The 18924-nt window shown below is 42.9% G+C and overlaps 1 protein-coding gene across 1 annotated transcript; it reads left to right on the forward strand.

Moving 5' to 3' along the window:
• The first annotated feature begins 689 nt into the window (after nucleotides 1–689).
• On the forward strand, nucleotides 690–7502 carry zbtb24 (zinc finger and BTB domain containing 24). Its single transcript, XM_083923849.1, has 7 exons — nucleotides 690–713; nucleotides 1429–2300; nucleotides 4167–4334; nucleotides 5106–5189; nucleotides 5272–5355; nucleotides 5451–5532; nucleotides 6230–7502. Exons 2-7 carry the CDS (start codon nucleotides 1481–1483, stop codon nucleotides 7113–7115), a joined length of 2124 nt encoding a protein of 707 aa, XP_083779975.1. The 5' UTR covers nucleotides 690–713; nucleotides 1429–1480; the 3' UTR covers nucleotides 7116–7502.
• The last annotated feature ends 11422 nt before the right edge of the window (nucleotides 7503–18924 follow it).

Here is an 18924-nt window from a genome sequence, read left to right on the forward strand (position 1 = left end):
ATTTAACATTTTCAGTCATTTATGTAAAGAATGCTGTCCAGAAGGCTGTTGTTTCCACCTATAGGAGTAGTTTATACACAGGTAACCACATTAAAAACACACTTTGAACCTATGAATTGCAAGAAAAGCTGGGATTATATTTAGGAAACGCTGAGTCAAATACATTCAACTTGCTCAAAAGATCCATTTAATTCATTTTGTAATTATGGCTGCAGTAGATTTCCACACAACATACAGAAAGGTGTTGTTTTGTGTTCGCTATTATCCAAGTTTGTGATTTTACACTCTTTAAAATAGTTTAAAGACTGTAAGTAACCAATGTTCTGACTGTTGTGGGTTACCTGTATATAAACTACTCCTATAGGTGGAAACAAACAACAGTCTTCTGATCCAGAATATCACCTTTAATGTGAGGGGGTGCATTTCATGGCAGGGGTGCTGAATACGGCACTTTCAAAACAACTTTCAAAATAAAGTCCCCGACCCGGTTGCGTCCGTCCCTCGCCCTGGTGCAGCTGGCAGAGAATAGTGCCCCAGGTGTGTGGGAGCAAGTTTGCCCCCTGTCCCTGTTCATGGTGCTGCCCTCACGTCTCCTTATTTCTCCGGCCTCCTTTATCCATCTTCTGCATCTTTCCCCCCTGTCCCAGCCCATGATGTGCTTGTTTCTTCTGCATTGGTCTGTTCTGGCTGATTTTTGTCAGCCTAGAGAAAAGGTAAGAGGGCATCCTCACCGTGCAACTAACTTGTCTGACCAGAAGAAACTCTAGATTTCAAAATGTTAAGACCAAACCACTTGTAGAAGAGCATGCACTAAGGTGTGGACGATACAGTCATGTGAATATAAATATTTGTTTGGTTGCAAGCTCGATCGATTGTTCAGCCAATAACATCAATAACAATCAATAACCGTGTGTGTGTCGTTTATGGAGGAAAAATGCTGAACACTCACAAATGTGTTGCTGTTTTTTAACCTTTGGCTCTCAGGTGCATTTTAAGTATAGTATTCATATACTTCAGTATTTGCATTATCATTATATGTTGATTGTTTTGTTTATTTTAGATTAATTTATTATAGATAATTATAGATTTAGTCTTTAAAAAGTCACAATTTCATGTCACAATGATACAAAACACAGAAAAGCAGATTATTCTTTACATAAATGACTGAAAATGGTAAATAGATGATCAGGAAGGATGGTTTTTCTGTTCATCCACCAATCATCGCACTTAACAGCAGCAATAACACAAGACGATCTCCTGCATGGTCTCACATGTTTTCTTTTAGATGGCATTGCATGGATTATGTAGAAGTAAAAAGTGAAAGTTGTACGTTTAAATGCACACCTGTGTAATAAAAACTGATCTATTGTACTTGTTTAAAGTGTTTTTTCCCTCTTATTCTTATGCACCGTGACCATGTTTTCATAGAGACGTGCTTCACATCGCCTGCAGGAACAGAAGTGATTGTTTTGAGAGGAAGATGTCTCAGAAAGCCGCAGCCAAGACCTCACCTCTCTTGGCCCTTTGTTCAGACTCACACAAGCAGAGCATCCTGAGCAAATTTGACAAGCTCAGGAAAAGGGACCTACTTTGTGACATCACCCTTGTTGTGGAGGACGTGCACTTCAAGGCGCACAAAGCCCTGCTGGCAGCAAGCAGCGAGTACTTCTCCCTCATGTTCACCGCAGAAGATCAGATCAGCCAGTCGACCCACAGTCTGGATGGTATGGCAGCGGAGATGTTCGCAGCGGTGCTGGAGTTCATGTACAGTGCCCAGGTGTCAGTGGAGGAGAGTGCCACAGAGAAGCTCCTGGCTACAGCTCGTCTCATGGAGGTCAACGACCTTGTCAAGGTGCTCACTGAACTCACACACTCTGCTGCAGCGGTTAGAGGTGAGCGGGTAAAGGCAGGCATAGCCAAGGCGCCAGATCAGTCAAAACGCAAAAGAGGACGGCCGAAGAAAAATGTGGTTGCAACAGAGCCGGAGAGGAGAAGGACACCAGGTGAGAGCTCAGAGGAGGGGCCGGCTGGAGACTGTGACGATGTAGCGACGGAGTCGCAATCCAAAGACGATGCAGATTATAACCCAGGAGCCCACCACAGCCGGCAGAGCAAGCGCAAAATCAGGCCACCTGTGAAATATAAGAGCTACAAGGTGGGCAGCGATGCAGCCGGGAGCAAAGAGTCCGGGAGGAGAGGCAGGAAAAGGAAATACCCCGACACCGAGGCTCGATGTGCCGACTGTGGCAAAGTGTTCAAAAACCACCTCTTCCTAAAGATTCACCAGAGGACGCACACGGGTAATCTGACGTAGACCTTATTCTGCTTTTGTGAAAAACTATACGATGACTTTATGACATATAAACATATTACATTATTTTACTTATGACATATAAACATATTACATTGTTTTTTTACTTTATGACATATAAACATATTACATTGTTTTTTTACTTTATGACATATAATACTTTCACTATTTTGATTTCTTTTTGTTTTTTTCTGACTTTTTCTGACATAATATACTACGACTTTGTTTTTATTTGTTTTTCATTTTATGACATAATATACTACGACTTTGTTTTTGTTTGTTTTTTTACTTTTATGATATATAATACTTATTTGACTATTTTCATTTTAAAATAAAGAATAAAAAATTCTGACTTTTCATGACATAATATACTATGTCTTTGATTTTTAGTATTTTACGTTTATGACAAATAATAATAAACATATAACATTGTTTTTGTTTTTTTATTTAATGACATAATACTTTGAGGATTTTGATTTATTTTTCTATGGCTTTTTATGACATAATATACTATAACATTGTTTTTTTGTTTTTTTATTTAATGACATACTATACTATGACATTTGTTATGACTTTTTATGTCTTCTACTACTACTTTATGACAAAATTCCACTTTTTCAGACTCTAATTTCCAGACTTCTCTGAGGATGTTTCAGTCAATATTGAACACCTGAATACCAAGTCATAGTATATCATTCATTCATTCATCTTCAACCGCTTATCCCGGGGTCGGGGTCGCGGGGGTGCTGGAGCCGATCCCAGCTGACAAAGGGCGTGAGGCGGGGTCCACCCTGGACAGGACGCCAGTCTATCACAGGGCACATAGAGACGCACAGAGACAGACAACCATTCACACCTACGGGCAATTTAGAGTCATCAATGAACCGAACACGTGCATGTCGTGGACCGGAGAACCCGGAGGAAACCCACGCAGACACGGGGAGAACATGCAAACTCCGCACAGAAAGTCCCAGGCCGGGATGCGAAGCTGTAACCTTCTTGCTGTGAGGCGACAGTGCTAACCACTACACCACCGTGTAGCCTAAGTCATATTATAAAGTAAAAAAAATGTCAAAAAAAAAATGTAAAATCAGTCATCGATGGCCTGTCTAAAGCAGTCATGGCATGATTTGTTGAATACTATGACTTTGTTTACTTTTGATGACGTATTAAACGATGACTATTTAGATTTTTTAAATGACCTACTAGTATATGACTTTTTATGACATACCATACTATGACTAGTTTTTTACTTTTATGACATAGAGTATTTTGATTTATTTTTTTATTTTTAGGACGATAAACTATGACATTGTTTAGTTTTTTTATGACATCGGGCTTCCTACACATTTTCCATTTCAAAATTCCACTTTTTCAGACTCAAACTTCCAGATTTCTCTTCAGTCAATATTAAACACCTGAATACAAAGTCCTCGTGTAGTTTGTCTAAAAAGTAAAAAACAAAAAAATCTAAATATAATATGTCCAAATTCTAAAATCAGTCATAGGATGACCTGTCTAAAGCAGTCATGGCATGATTTCTCCATGTAAAAATAAAAAAGGGTCCGATGTTTACTTTAATACTATGACTTTGTTTACTTTTAATGACGTATTAAACAATGACTATTTTGATTCTTTAAAATGACCTACTAGTATATGACTTTTTATGACACTTATATAATATACCATATTCTGTCATGTAGAACATCATGGCATAGCAATTAAAACGTCATAGTTGTAAGTAGTTTCTCAAAGTGCCGTGTCAATCACACTCGATCAGTCACAGTGTTGCTACTCTGCAGGTCATACCGCTCTCTCTACCTGTATAAACTCCAGTACTCTTGTTTTTCCCCAGGAGAAAAGCCTTTTCGATGCTTGGTTTGTGGAAAGGGTTTCACCCAGAAGCACACTCTGCTGGTTCACCAGCGCATGCACACGGGAGAAAAGCCGTTCGTCTGTACCGTCTGCTCCAAAGCGCTCTCCACCAAACACTCCCTACACGAGCACATGAACCTCCATCAAGGTGAGATCTGATGCCCTTTATTCTGCTTGGTCTTAATGTGCTATTCTTTGACTTGCACCCTACACTATGTATAATATTATTTTCTGATGAGTTCCCTTTTCCCACATTCAATGCATACATCATGAATGTACCTAAAAAATAAGTTCTGGAAAGAATATCTCATCTCATCTTCATCCGCTTATCCGGGGTCGGGTCGCGGGGGCAGCAGCTTTAGCAGGGGACCCCAAACTTCCCTTTCCCGGGCCACATTAACCAGCTCTAACTGGGGGATCCTGAGGCGTTCCCAGGCCAGTGTGGAGATCTAATCTCTCCACCTAGTCCTGGGTCTTCCCCGAGGCCTCCTCCCAGCTGGACGTGCCTGGAACACCTCCCTAGGGAGGCGCCCAGGGTTCATCCTTACTAGATGATCCTGAACCACCTCAACTGGCTCCTTTCAACGCAAAGGAGCAGCGGCTCTACTCCGAGTTCCTCACATATGGCTGAACTTCTCCCCCTCTCTCTAAGGGAGACTCCAGCCCCCCTCCTGAGAAAACCCATTTCGCCCGCTTGTATCCGCAACCTTGTTCTTTGGGTCATGACCCAGCTTTCATGACCACAGGTGTGGGTAGGAACCAAGATTGACCGGTAGATCGAGAGCTTTGTCTTCCAGCTCAGCTCTCTTTTAAATTAATTCTTAATAAGCTATGCCCTTTAGTCTAATCATGGTGTCTGTCGGTGTCTTATTCTCTACTGCTCTGCTCTAAAATAATTTCTCTTTACCTGCATCCGTAGAAGACAAGTCCTTCAGCTGTGACACGTGTGGAAAGACCTTCACTCAGAAGAGGCAACTTAAAAGCCATTACAGAGTTCATACAGGTGAGAAACACATCATTTTAACAGCAGCAGCTTCTTTGTATTGCTGTCACTAATAATAAAATGTTGTTGTTTTTATCTAAAGGTAAATCGTTACCAGAATGTGCTCAGTGTCATCACAAGTTTATGGACACGGCTCAGCTGAAAAAGCACCTGAGAACTCACACAGGTAAAGTCAAACAAGCGATTAAGACGTATATTACTGAGTCATCAATATCTGTAATATGTGGAAGCACTTGATGCCGTTAATCACATCCTTTTCAGGTGAGAAGCCGTTCACTTGTGAGATTTGCGGAAAGTGTTTTACAGCGAAGAGCACTCTGCAGACTCATATCAGAATTCACAGGTGAGAAATATATTTGATGTATTTAGCCTCCGGCAGTCCGACATCACAAAAGTTTACCATTCAACAGCTTTATTCAATTCATAGTGTGCAGAATCAAAGATGCAGTCAGTTAATAACGGGGCGGAATAATTATTTAGATCCTTTATTTGAGTAAAACACCAATACAACAGTGAAAACTACTTGACGAGTAAAGCATTCACATTCCTACTGAAGTTAAAGTACAAACATATTATGAGCAAACTGTAATTAAAGTATCAAAAGTATTAGTTGCTTGTTACCCCTGAGCCTCAGACAATCATGTAAATGAAAAGCATCTAAGCAGCTCAGAGAGGAAATGTCTTTTTGCTGGAGCTAATAACAACTCCCTTTTGCTCAATAAGTCTGCTGTTTGGTGCTGGGCAGGTAGTTTACCAGCACTTTTACAGCTTGTTGGCTGAAAACTGTTTCCTGCTGTTGCTGAAATTTCAACCAAAACAGGAACAATTGAGCTGTAAAACCAAAATAATGAGTTGAACACCAAAGCTCTTCTCAGAGCGGAAGGAAACTGCAGGGTCGGGTGATAGTTCTCTGAGTTCATCAATATGAGCAACCTCTTCCTTCAAACAGTTACATGATTCATTATTGATATAAAAAAACATTTATTATAAAAGCTTTAACATTAAAAAAAAACTCAAGAACAAAATGTCCTTTTATTCAGAGGAGAGAAACCATACGACTGCAGCATCTGCAACAAGTCCTTCTCAGACCCCAGCGCGAGACGACGACATGTCGCCTCTCACTCAGGGAAGAAACCCTTCACTTGCTCCTTCTGCAGCCTCTCCTTCACCCGCCTGGATAATCTGAACACACACACCAAATCACACAACAAGGAAAGAGCTGCGACGACAGACGCCTCGTCGGATGCAGCGGCGGCGGACACCGCAGCACCGCAAGAGCAGGTGCGTAACATCCTGCAGCTGCAGCAGTACCAGCTGCCCTCCAGCTCTGAACAGGAGATCCAGCTGGTGGTGACGGGAGACGTGGACAACATTAACTTTGTGCCGGGTCAGAACCAGGAGATCAGCATCATCACCACAGAGGGGGAGACGACAGACTCGGCCCACTCAAGGCTCACCCTCCTCAGTCAGGCGTCAGGAAACTTGCAGAACGTGGCTCTGGTCACTCAGGGCAGCGTGGTCGACCAGAGCCCTCAGATTCAGACCATCAGTATGCTGGAGGGCCAGATGACCCACCAGCCCGAGCAGATGCACGTCATCACTCTGAGCAAAGAGGCGATGGAGCACCTACAGGCCCACCACGGTCCCCCGCAGCCCCTTCAGATAGCACAGCGACCTGTCCAGCAGGTGCAGGTGATGCACCCGCCCACACACCAGCTTGCTGTCGCTCAGGATACCTCGCAGGGGCCGCTGAGCAGGGAGCAACACAGCCAGGCCATTCACATCAGCAGCCAGAGCAGCCAGCCCATCTCCATCAGCCAAACCAGTGAGCAGATGTCCAGCCACCACATCCAGGGACAGACGTTTCAGATCCAGGCAGGGACCGTCTCATACCTGTACACCACCGGGCTGCCGCAGGAGAGCTGAAGGCGGGCCGGGTGACTGAAGCTGCCAAATCCAGGATGATAGTGCTGATGCAAGTCTCAGGCATTATTTAATTGATTATTCAAAGTGCACTAGACATGATTTGTAATCACTGGTTGAGAGAAACGCATGAATTAATCTAAAGACGGATAAACCGCTTCAGGAAACGTTGAGCAGTAAAATAAATATGAGCAATATTTGGAAAGAAATCTAAGAAATGGAAATGAGTAAATATTTTTTGATGTAATTCATGGACTGACACAATACAGTGTTTGATTAAGACATTTTATTTTAAATTGATGAAAGAGTTATTGTCTCATTGCTCGATTTCACAAGAACACAAAGTGTCATATGAGACTGAAATATGGACCAAAGCAGCAAAGTGGTGTTTTGAAGGGATGAGCCACGTGCACAGTATCAGCTTGTTCTTAAATATACTGGATAATAAAGCGGCTCGTTGAAGAACAAACCCTGGCTGAGGTTTATGTTGTAGCTTTGAAGCTTCCCTGAATAACTTGACACACCTGAGATTCAAGAGCATCAACACTCAGCAGAATGAATCTCACAGGTCTGGTAACGACGCGTCAGCGGTCAGGGCACGCAGACGAGGTTGACTCTGAAAGAACAGCAAAGGTGATTTAAATGTGTTTATCCAAAGACCGTGAACACGGGTCAGTGACAGATCTGTTTTATGTTTTAAGAAACAGTATTTCAGAGATGCATTTGCAGTATACTGTATTTTCACACAAGCTAATTGTGATCTTCTTTAGTAATGCATTTAGCTTTAATGTTCCTGCTGGACCTTGGAAAGAGTATCTGACAATTTTACCAACGAGGTTCTTTTAGTAGCTGTTCTGTTTAAATCGTTTTTGGAGAAAAGTGTTGACATTTTGGGAAGTGTTCCTATTCTGGCAGAGATCATCACCACTCTCATGTCTGCAGAGTGAATCAGCTCAGCTTAGCCTATCATAAAGACTGGAAGAGTCATAGCATAGCATGTAAATAAAAAAAAGTCATAATATAGCAAGTTGAAAATCTGAATAAAAATGTGATTCAAATCAGAGCCAGGGGGAGCAGACCTTGGTTCCTACACATTTTCCATTTCAAAAAAATCTAATTAACAGACTTCTCAGAGGATTTGTGAGTCAATATTAAACATCTGAATACCAAGTCATGGTAAAGTATGTAAATAAAAAAAAAGTCAAAATATAATCTGTCCGTTAAATGCTTATAAGAATAATTACTTTATTTTTATCCCACATGGGGAAATTCAATTTTCACTCTTATTATCATACATGTTACACACAGGCCCGAAATACACACATGCACAACCAGGACCTATACATGCAATTGAGGAGAGATGTTAGAGCGAGGGGGCAGCCAGTGACCAGTGCTCCGAGCAGTTGGGGGTTCGGTGCCTTGCTCAACAGCACCTCAGCAGTGCCCAGGAGATGAACTGGCACCTCTCCAGCCACCAGTCCACACTCAATATATGGTCCACACAGGGACTTGAACCAGCGACCCTACGGTTCCCAGCCAAGTCACCTATGGACTGAGCTACTGCCGCCCCTAAATCAGTCACAGGATAGCCCGTCTAAAGCAGTTATGGCAAAATTTCTCAATGTTTTTTTTAAAAAAAGGTAATTTTTTTGGCAGTTTTTCAAGTCTTTCTTTTATAGAACAGACAGGAAATAATGTGAGAGAGAGAGACATACAGCAAAGAGCTGCAGGTCGGAGTCGAACCCCCGGCCGCTGCCTCGAGGACCTTCAGCCTCTTTACTTGGCGTGACCGCTCAAACCACTGTGCGACCAGCCACCCCATCTGACCCTTTTATAGGAAAAAAAGGGTCAGATGTTCCCAGCTTGTCACAGAAAGAGTTTTTTGTTCCCCGGTCTGTTATTTCTTCCACAATCAGTGCCGAATTCCCTGGGTAATAGGCTTATGTAGACCCTAACCGTGACCCCCTGACCCTGACCCTAACCGTGAACCCTGAACCTGACCCTGACCGTGACCCCTAACCCTGACCGTGACCCTAACCGTGACCCCTGACCCTGACCGTAACCCCTAACTCTATATGCTGACTTAAATCAGCGAAGGCAGAGGTTAATGCGCCCGGGGAACATAGTGATGAACCCGAGCCAGGCTAGCTGTTTCTCCTGCTGCCAGTCTTTATGCTAAGCTAACCAGCTGTTGGCTGAAGCTTTATATTAAACAGTCTTTCAGTATGAGAGCGACATCAATCCTTTCAGGTAACTCTCCCAACCAGACAGTGGAAAGGAAAATCTACCAAAATGCTGAACTATGCCTTTGAGGAAGTAACAGTTTAAAGTAAATGAATAAGTCCAAAACCCTTCGACAGGACTAAATGGACCTTGTGATGAACTTGTTCTGTCAACTCCAATTTAAGTCAATACTGAACTCTAAAGCTCAATTTTCAAACCAACACAGGCACAAAAAGTACATTTGAACATACTTTGATCATGTGCCGCCCTCTTCTCCACACTGACCTACAGACCTTCAGTTCAGACCTTCACTTTACTGTGACGCTCAGGCTCACTCACAGTTTTGGGTCGGTCTATCCCTGTGTTAGAGCGGCTCCTGGCTGTTTCTGCTCTCTGCTGGTGCCGCTCTGCAGCAAAATCCTGGAGCGTGGTGTTGTTTGTGAGGCTGCCGAGCTGCAGGGCGGACTGCCGCTGAGTAACTCTGCGTAGACCTGAGCCAGAGAGAGAACAGACGGAGCTTTACTGCTCCACGCTGCAGGGCCAAAAATACAATCAACAACGCAATTTATAATATCATCAGAAAAAGATATGAGCGGCTGCAACACCATGGCTTTAATTTTACTCCTACGCCGCAAGGCAGCTAGAAATCAAGGTTATCACGGAGTATTCACTGCAGTGAGATGAAGGTAAGACTAAAGATACTGTGGTGGGTACAGTACCTGCTGAGGGACTCCGACTACTCAGTCTGCTGACTGACAGCGTGAAACAAGTCCTGCTTTGCCCTGTGATAGGATCAGGAGTAAAATGTCAGGTCAAATCATTTGAAGCAGATAAAACAACTCTCACAGTTAACCAGAGAGACCGACCAGCATCCAGAGAAGGACTTTATCACATCGTCATCTCCGTGGATGTGTACCTGCTGTCGACGGAGTGCATCTGGAGAAAGCTGCTCCCATGTCGTTCACCTGGTTCTGCAGTTCATCCACCCGCTGAAAGGCTTCATGTTTGAGGCTGAGCTCCTGTTGTAGCCGTCCCCTCACCTACAGTAGACACACACACACAACAACAACAACAACAACATGAATTTAGAGCTATTTATTTATTATTTAAAGCAATCTTTACCTTTCTGGCATTTTTACACTTTTCCTTTGTAATCTTAAAATGCTCCTAATAAGCGTATGGCACTAAAATGTAAAAGAAATCCACTCATCAATATTTAATTCTCATATATTTCTGATAAAAGTCTGACAAATCCGTTTATCCGGTCCGAATAAAACAATTTGCCGAGCTTCCTGCCTGTCATTCGTCGATCCGTTTCACTTGCCCTGCTCATGCTGCGTTCCAGTGCTATGGAAAAACCAAAGTTTCGGACCTCCAACTGGGCAAAATGCACTGGAATGTCATCAAAGTGGAAACCTCGATCTCCCCCTAATACCTCTCTGCCTATTTCTGCCTTTTTGTGTTTGAATTAATTCTTTTTTTTCATGTGTTTTTGTTAACATTTGATTTTTGCATGTTGTTGCGCTCCAGTGAAAACCAAGTATTATAAAATACAGTATTTCAGATAATTCAAACTGTTTCTTCAGCTAAAACAAACAATTAAAAACCCATTGAATGATCTGAAAAGTGTCTGAACAACTGTGCACCAACACACACACAAACACACAAACACACAAACACACACACACACACACACAAACACACAAACACACAAACGCACACGCACACACCCAAGCACACACACACACACACACACACACACACACACAAACACACAAACGCACACACACGCACACGCACACACCCAAGCACACACACACACACACACACACACACACACACACAAACACACAAACGCACACGCACAGGCACACACACACAAACGTCCAGTGAAGATCGTTTTCAGACCTGTCGGATCTCTTTGGAGCTTCGTTGTCTGTGTAACTGGTTCACTCTGCTGTCTCTGTCCAGCTGCTCGCTGACCCCCCTGAGTCGTCTCTCTCTGTCCACCACGTCAGCTCTCATTTGTTCCAGGCTCTGCACTCGATAGCTGTCCAGCTCCTGCCTGCTGCGGGCCTCTCGTGCAGACTGATGCCTGGACACCTGGAGCTCCTCTACCTGTGTGTCAGAGGTTATTTAGTGAATACGTTCGGGCCTCTCACCATTTAACAATTTGAGATGTCATCGCTCACTTCAGGAGCAAAACGTATAATGGAAGCAGACCCAAATAAGGACTTCAACGCCCAGAAATTAAGTTATGTGGTAGTTGTATACGATACTAAAATACAGCAAATAATATGATATGTTATTTCAGCTGACAACAAAGTTACAATTAGTCGATCAGGGCGCACTAACACTGTCCATCCGTACTATGCCCAAGCACGTTTCACAGCTAAAGTCTAATTCGTTTGACCAGTTTGAGTGCAACTGTACCGCTCCACGGCCGTTTGTGAGAGGTGGGCTTTTGTAAAGCACGTTTGCACATGTACGAGCACAAGGGTGCGCACGTATACGAGCAGGAGCACAAGGCCTACGGCGGTTCTGACGTCATTTTATGTGCGCCCGTTCGGACATAGAAAAAAGAAGGACGGACCATGCAACATCGACTAAACGGGGTCGTGCCGCATCACAATGAGTCCAAAAAAAACACAAAGCCAAAAACGTTACCATGTTTTCTGCGCTGCTTTCCATTATGTGGCCAAAAGAGCACTTTTGTAAACAAAGCGACGCATCCCGAGGAAGTCAATCAATGCGTGTGACGTGTTACGGCATGATGACGTATGGACAGCAAGAAGCATTCGCGCCAAGGCCCAGGTAGTGTGAGTACAAACGGGCCTGGGCCGCAGGGGAGAGGGAGGGGGGACAAGTACCCTAAAGCACAGGCACGGTACGGATGGACAGTGTCAGTGCGCCCTTACAACAACAATTTTGATTATTCATTCATAGTTTTGAGCAGCAATGGAAAAATGATTCAGTGGCTTCTTAAATGTGAAGATTTTCTGTTTTTCTTTCTCATCGTTTTCTTTGACTTTTGGACTTTTGATAGAGCAAATCAAGACATATAAAGACTTCACTATGGGCATTTTACAGACAAACCATTAATCTACTAATCGTTACAATAAGTTGTAGACAGAACCTCTGACAGCACAGCGTATTTTTACTTAACATCCTTTCAAGGTGCATTTTAAAGAACACTATTGTGCTCGAAAATGCCCCAAATCCACACGTTTCTTTAGAGCGTTTGATGTTTTAAATCTTAAATCATACATATAGTTCTCAGTCGAGACACAAAAGAGAGAGAGAGTACCTTTAAAGTAAAGCATCATTTGAAGACACATACTGAAGGAATAGTGAATAAGCAGTGGACCTCATTAAAAGTTCAGTGGTAAGAAAAACTGTGGTTGTCAATTAAACTCATGCAAGATTTCTCAAAAACAATTATAATAATTGAGTTTTACCTGAAATTTTATTAATCTAACAGTGTGTGGGTTTTGTTCCACCATCGATGTTCATGTGTGTGCAGCAGTGAGGTGTGGATGAGACCGGACGCACCTTCCTGCTGAGCAGCGTCCTGGTGTTGCTGCACTCGTCCTGACAGCAGGTCAGCGCCTTCCTCGCGGCCTCCAGCTCCTCCTGCAGGAGCAACACCTCCTCCTCTGAAGTCATCTTCACTCTGAGGGCCTCGCTGCGACAGGTCACCTCCCTCTGGACACAAACGTTATTAAACGTTATTAAGTGTGTATACATTTCCTTGGGACACCCTGTATATGCATTAAATTATGCTTTTAACGTCATCAGATATTACAAAAAACTAACTCAATAAGGAGCATGTGCTGAAAATAAAGGACGCAACACACAAGCTTTTGAATCCTGATGTTCCCTTTTTACTTATTGAATTTGTTGCTTTGCTCTCAATGATGGACTTGATCTGTGAGTGTCGAGTATTGCAGCCGACCTGCTGACTCTGAAGCAGCTGTCGGTGGAGTTGCTCCCGGTCGACCGCCTGCCTCCAGCGGCTCAGAGCCTCCAGTTTACGGAGCAGAGCGGTCAGACGGCTGTTCTCCAGGCTCAACTCATGGACCTCTTCTTTCTGACAAAACAGGAAGGACATACGGGTAGGCTGGATTTCAATTTTCAATGTCCTTGGTATCATATGAGAGTGGAAGACCTGAGGATTTTAGAAAGTTGGGCTTAATTCTGGTGAAGAATAAACACGACCCTTGTCACAGAAGTCACTTTACCTCTGAAACCGTACTCACTCTCTGTATTTTCACTTTATTGTGCTGCTGTAGTGTGTTCACGTTTAATGAAATGTACTTTAATTTAACTGCTGGATGAGTCACTTCTTAATGTAAACATTCATATTTTTACAATGTCAGATCCAAATCAGCTTGTATTGTGATACATATCGTATACGTGTCTCGAGACACGTATGGTATCGTGAGGCTGGCACCTTTACTTTAAGACGACCCCCCCACACCCTGTCAGATAGACTCAAGTGCCCCGTCATCAACACCACCCATCAGGTTTAAAATACATTTTCCTACCGTTTTTTCCTTTAAGCTTCTTTTTAAGCATTCACACATTTCCATTAGCAAACTCTCCCCTTGCTTTGCTAACTACTTTCCATGACTCTCATGTGCAACACATTTTGTTACAGCAACCTATAGCTCAATATGTGTTGTGTGTATATATATATTTTTTATTTTTCACATTGTTTTGTAGTTTTTTCTTATGAACCCCATAGTGAATGCAGACGTACCCCTGGTGGGGCATCACTGCTGTAGGTAATGTACTGGGAGTAAGGCGGAGAGCAGAGCCCAGGGTGGTGTCACCTCTGCTCATTGGCTGTCTCCAGTTACCCTTTAAAAGTCTTTTTGTGGTTGAATTGGTTTGGCCGTGTAGACAGGGATAGTATTCTGCAGCTGTATGTTTCTCACTCTTTGTCTGCGTTCGTCTTGAAAGTACCTGTTCAAAACTCTGCAGACACGCATGCATGTCTGCGTGGGGTCTGAAATACAGAGTCTGCCTGAGCCAGACAGGGCTCATGGCGAATGTAATAGATGAGTCATTTAAGAGGAGTTAAAGGAACATCTCTAATTTGTTTCCAGGGTGCAACACTGACAGTCTTAACACATACATGACTTCATGAGTGTGTCTGTATTTTTAGTCATCAAATGAATCAAGTTCTGCAAGTTCTTGCTTGAACAAAATGCTGTGTTTTTGTTTTCCTCATCAAAAAAGAAAAGCTGCTGTACACTCTTACGTAAACCCTCCTCGCCTGTCTGCCTCACTGTACCTTCAACTGCGTGAGTGCATCGCCGTCTTTGGTGCAGCCGTACTTCTTCTTGAGCTTGACGATGCGGTCCACTCCCTCGCCTCTTGTTCTGCTCACCATCTCACTCACATCCCGCTCCATCTGCCCGCGGTTCTCATCGAGCTTGGCCTGACGAACACACACACACACGCACACGCACACGCACACGCACACGCACACGCACACGCACACGCACACGCACACACACACACACACACACACACACACACACACACACACACACACACACACACACACACACACACACACACACACACACACAGTGATGACAGATACAGGTATTTAATGCACGCTCAAAAAGTAGAGTGGACATTGGACAATAAAAGCTGCAAACAGAAATTAAAAAAAGAGAAAAAATATTAGAGGATATGAGAGCGTGTATAAGATTTACAACTGACGGTTTCAACAGTACAGGCAGCTAGAGTCAAACTCTCTGACGACAGTGCACCGCTGTCTCTTCTTCAGGGATCTGAAGCAGGTCACGGGGAGGATCTCGTTGATTTTGTTTCAGGGTGTGACAGAAACTACTCTGACCTAAATGTGTCTGAAACTAAGGAGCTTATAATTGATTTTAGACGCAACAAAATCCCACCATTCACGGCAAAACTGTGGAAAGAGTTCCCTCATGTAAATATCTCTCGCCTCTTTTTTGCAGAGAAGCTGAAATTCGATGTGAACACTGCAGAGATTGTGAAGCGAGGACAACAGACAATCTATTTTCTCCACAAACTGAGCTCTTTCTCTGTCAGCCCTGTTATTCTCAGCGGAAGTAGTTCAGTCCATTGGTGACTAGGCTGGGAACCGGAAGGTTGCTGGTTCGAGTCCCTGTGTGGACCATGAATGGAGCGTGGGCTGGTGGCTGGAGAGGTGCCAGTGCATCTCCTGGGCACTGCTAAGGTGCTGTTGAGCAACACCTCTAACATCTCTCCATTATTTGGATGTATATAGGCCCTGTCTGCGCATGTGTGTGTATTTCCGGCCTGTGTGTGTAAAATGAAAAATAATAATAGAGTGAAAATTGAATCTCCCCATTGCGGGAATTCTTCTTTATCTGTCTTTTATCGGAGGTCTCCTGTGTTTCCCCTTCATCTGCTGGTTTCCCAGGCTCACACTGAAAGATAAAAACAGCTTGCACAGCATTATAAAAAACATGTTCCAGGATCACAGGAGTGACATTAAGGGACCTGACCAGTTTTTGTGACCAACAAACTTTGAGGAAAGCAAAACATACTTTCTCTTCTCCTCTTGTGCTCTTAAGTGAATTTCCTCTGTTGCCCTCAGGTCGTCTCTACGTCTCACCTTTCTGTAAGACGAACCGTTTTTAAAGATCTTTTATCCCCTCTGCTATCCGTCTCTTAAACTCTTTATAAGGATTTTATTCCTTTTACCATGTGCTCCTTATTGTCGAACATGTGTAACCTAGGTATTTATTCACTTTGTTCGGCTGACCCTTAATGAAACTGTTCTCCTTGGCATTTTATTTGTATTTTTACTTTATTTTATTCTATTTATTTGCTTAATTAACTTATCCCCATGTATGTATTGTTTGTACTGTGTTTCCGTACTGTGCCAGTACGCAAGCTGCTGAATTCAATTGCCCCTGGTGGGATTAATAAAGTTGTCTTTGAGCTACTGTATAAAGATAAAAGATGACAATATTTAAAATGTGAAGATGAGCTTGAAATACGACCATATGCACTTTAACCGTGGAAATCAGTCGGAGATGCACAATTCTCTAAATTGAAAGCAGTGGTGAAAAAGCGTTTTGCAAAATAGAGATGTAATTTCACCTTTAGCTGGATGCAGGTAGAGAAGAGGTGTCGGACCAAAGGGTCGTAGCGCTCTTTGAATTTGAGACTGAGTTGCTCTTCTAGATTCTTCTTCTCGTCCTCCAGGTGAGCGACTTGAGCCCGCAGCGCTGAGATCTCCAACATCATCCCACGACATGCAACGCCAGCCCCCTGCCGTGCGGCAACACAGCTCAAACACATTGTTGTTTTGTTTGGCTTCATTTCAAAAGTACAGAACATAAAAATCTACCTATACAAAATGTTTTCCTGATGACGAGGCATTATCCAAATACTGTGCAAGATTTCATGGTAATCCAACTCAGAAATGATGAGGTACGGACACTTATTACTGTTCTCTCTGCTTATTGCTTGAGCCCTGTCGCTGCTATTGTTCCTTTGAGTTAAACACTTTTATTTCCCAGCTGCTTCTGTTGAGTTGCTTTCTTCCAACACGAATAGAAAACCTACATGTTTCAGCTCGAATCAAATCCCCTGAGTGAGCAAAAACCTAAAACTTTAATTTAAGTTTTTATTTAAGTCACTTTATCTCATATGAACTTTCTTATTTCCTGAATAATTACTTGATAATTATAAAATATGAATGCATTATAAAATAGTTTAGGAATCAATAAGTATCTCATTTTTGAAACATCTACAATTGCATCTGTGTTGTTGTGTTTCTTTTGCATGTTTATGTTTTTCTGTTGCAGTTCATGTTTGAAACAAAACATAAAGAAAGAAAGAAAGAAATATGATCCACAAAGTCATCTGTAATAACAGCAGTTACCTGGTTGTGAGAGCTGCTTGTCTGAGAGTCCACGAGATTCTTTAGTTCCTGAGGATAAAAATGGAAATGAATCACACACACATTAAAGATCAATAAAGGCCTCATTCTGTGAGACGTGCATGTATGAAAATTGCGTGCTACTAAAAATCCTTGTACTGTAGAATCAAAACCCTGCCTAGGTTAGTTTTCAAGATTGTAAATAATTGATTTCTGCATAAACAGCCAATAAATTAGAGTGTATTTTGTGATGAGGCCATAATCCCCACATGCACCTGTTCCCTCTGATACAGGAGCTGAGTCTCCTGCTGCAGGATTTGTTCGTAAAACTGCGAGTAAAGCAGAAAGCTGCGTCGCTCTCGCTCCGTCAGAGAACAGCCGAGGTGAGTGAGACACTGCTGGAGGCGATCCTGAGACGCCGTCAGCTGAAAGACAGAAACGAGCGGGAGTCTTATTGCGTGGCATGGAAATAGAGGGACAATAACACAAAGGGAAAGGAAGCAAATGCAAGAGTGTGATAAAGATTTACTTCACTGAAACAGAAGTATTAGAAGTGTTAAGATTGTTCTTCCATATTTGAGAATACAGCTGCAGCCTGTTCCTGCAGGTATGTGCATGAAGACAGTCTATTGAAGTAGTGATTGTGCATCATGTGTCCTGCAGAGTACCTGTCCCTCGGCCTCTGCAGCTCCCTCCATCAGCTGCTGGATGAACGCTTCTACGATCTGCGGCCGCTCGGGGGACAGACTGTACTTCAGTGGGGTTTTCTTCCACAGCTCTGAGCACACACACGACATTTTTATTGTGGCATCAGTATTAATTCAGTGCTTAAAGGCAGATTCAGTGTTTTTTTCCAGATACCTGTTGGGAGGCCTGTGTCCTGTCGAGTTCGCTCTGAAACCACCAGCGTCAGCTCTCTGTTAATCTTCCTCTGCACCGCTCTGATCATGTCACACTCCGCGCTCTCCAGCAGTTTATGAAGCTGAGAGGAAGACAGTATATTCTACACCGTGATGACATCTTGTTACAATTACACTGGACATTATTTTTCAGCGCTTAAGTAGATGCACTGTACCTGCCAGGCTTTCACATCAACCTCTGAAGCTCCAGGAGGAGGCAGGAGAGACTGGTTTCCAGATATTAAGAGCTCATAGTCCCGCTCCTTACCCGTGTGCTGAGCCAGAGCTCTCATACTGGGGTAAAAGACTTCAGCTCTGTAAGGGAAGAACAGACCATTTGAATATGGGATTAAAAAGTGTATTTAATGAGAACCATCTGAGAATATATCACAGTTTCATGGCTGAGACTAATTTTTGATCACATCACATCTCATCTTAGCAAAAATAAGCTTCATCAGCGGATTAAGGACTTTCTTAAATTGCACTTAAATTGTTTCTTAGTAGAAAAATAAGTGGGTAAACTCCCTCTGAAGGAACAGGGACATGACAGCTTCACAATACAGACTTTGCTTTGTAACGGTTTGTTAAACTGTTTTGTAAAAATATTCATATCTTCAGATTTTCATTACAAAAAAGTAAAGGATTCAAGCCACTGCAACAGCTGAATGAATAAAACAAGTACATAAAACTCATTTTTACAGTATATTACAGTATATATGGAGTGCTGCACGGATGAGACCTAAAACCAGGGAGTGAGTTTGCATTTCATGGCATTTTT

The sequence above is a fragment of the Echiichthys vipera genome (genome assembly GCF_963691815.1).
Source record: "Echiichthys vipera genome assembly, chromosome: 12".
In the NCBI taxonomy this organism is placed as follows: Eukaryota; Metazoa; Chordata; class Actinopteri; order Perciformes; family Trachinidae; genus Echiichthys; species Echiichthys vipera.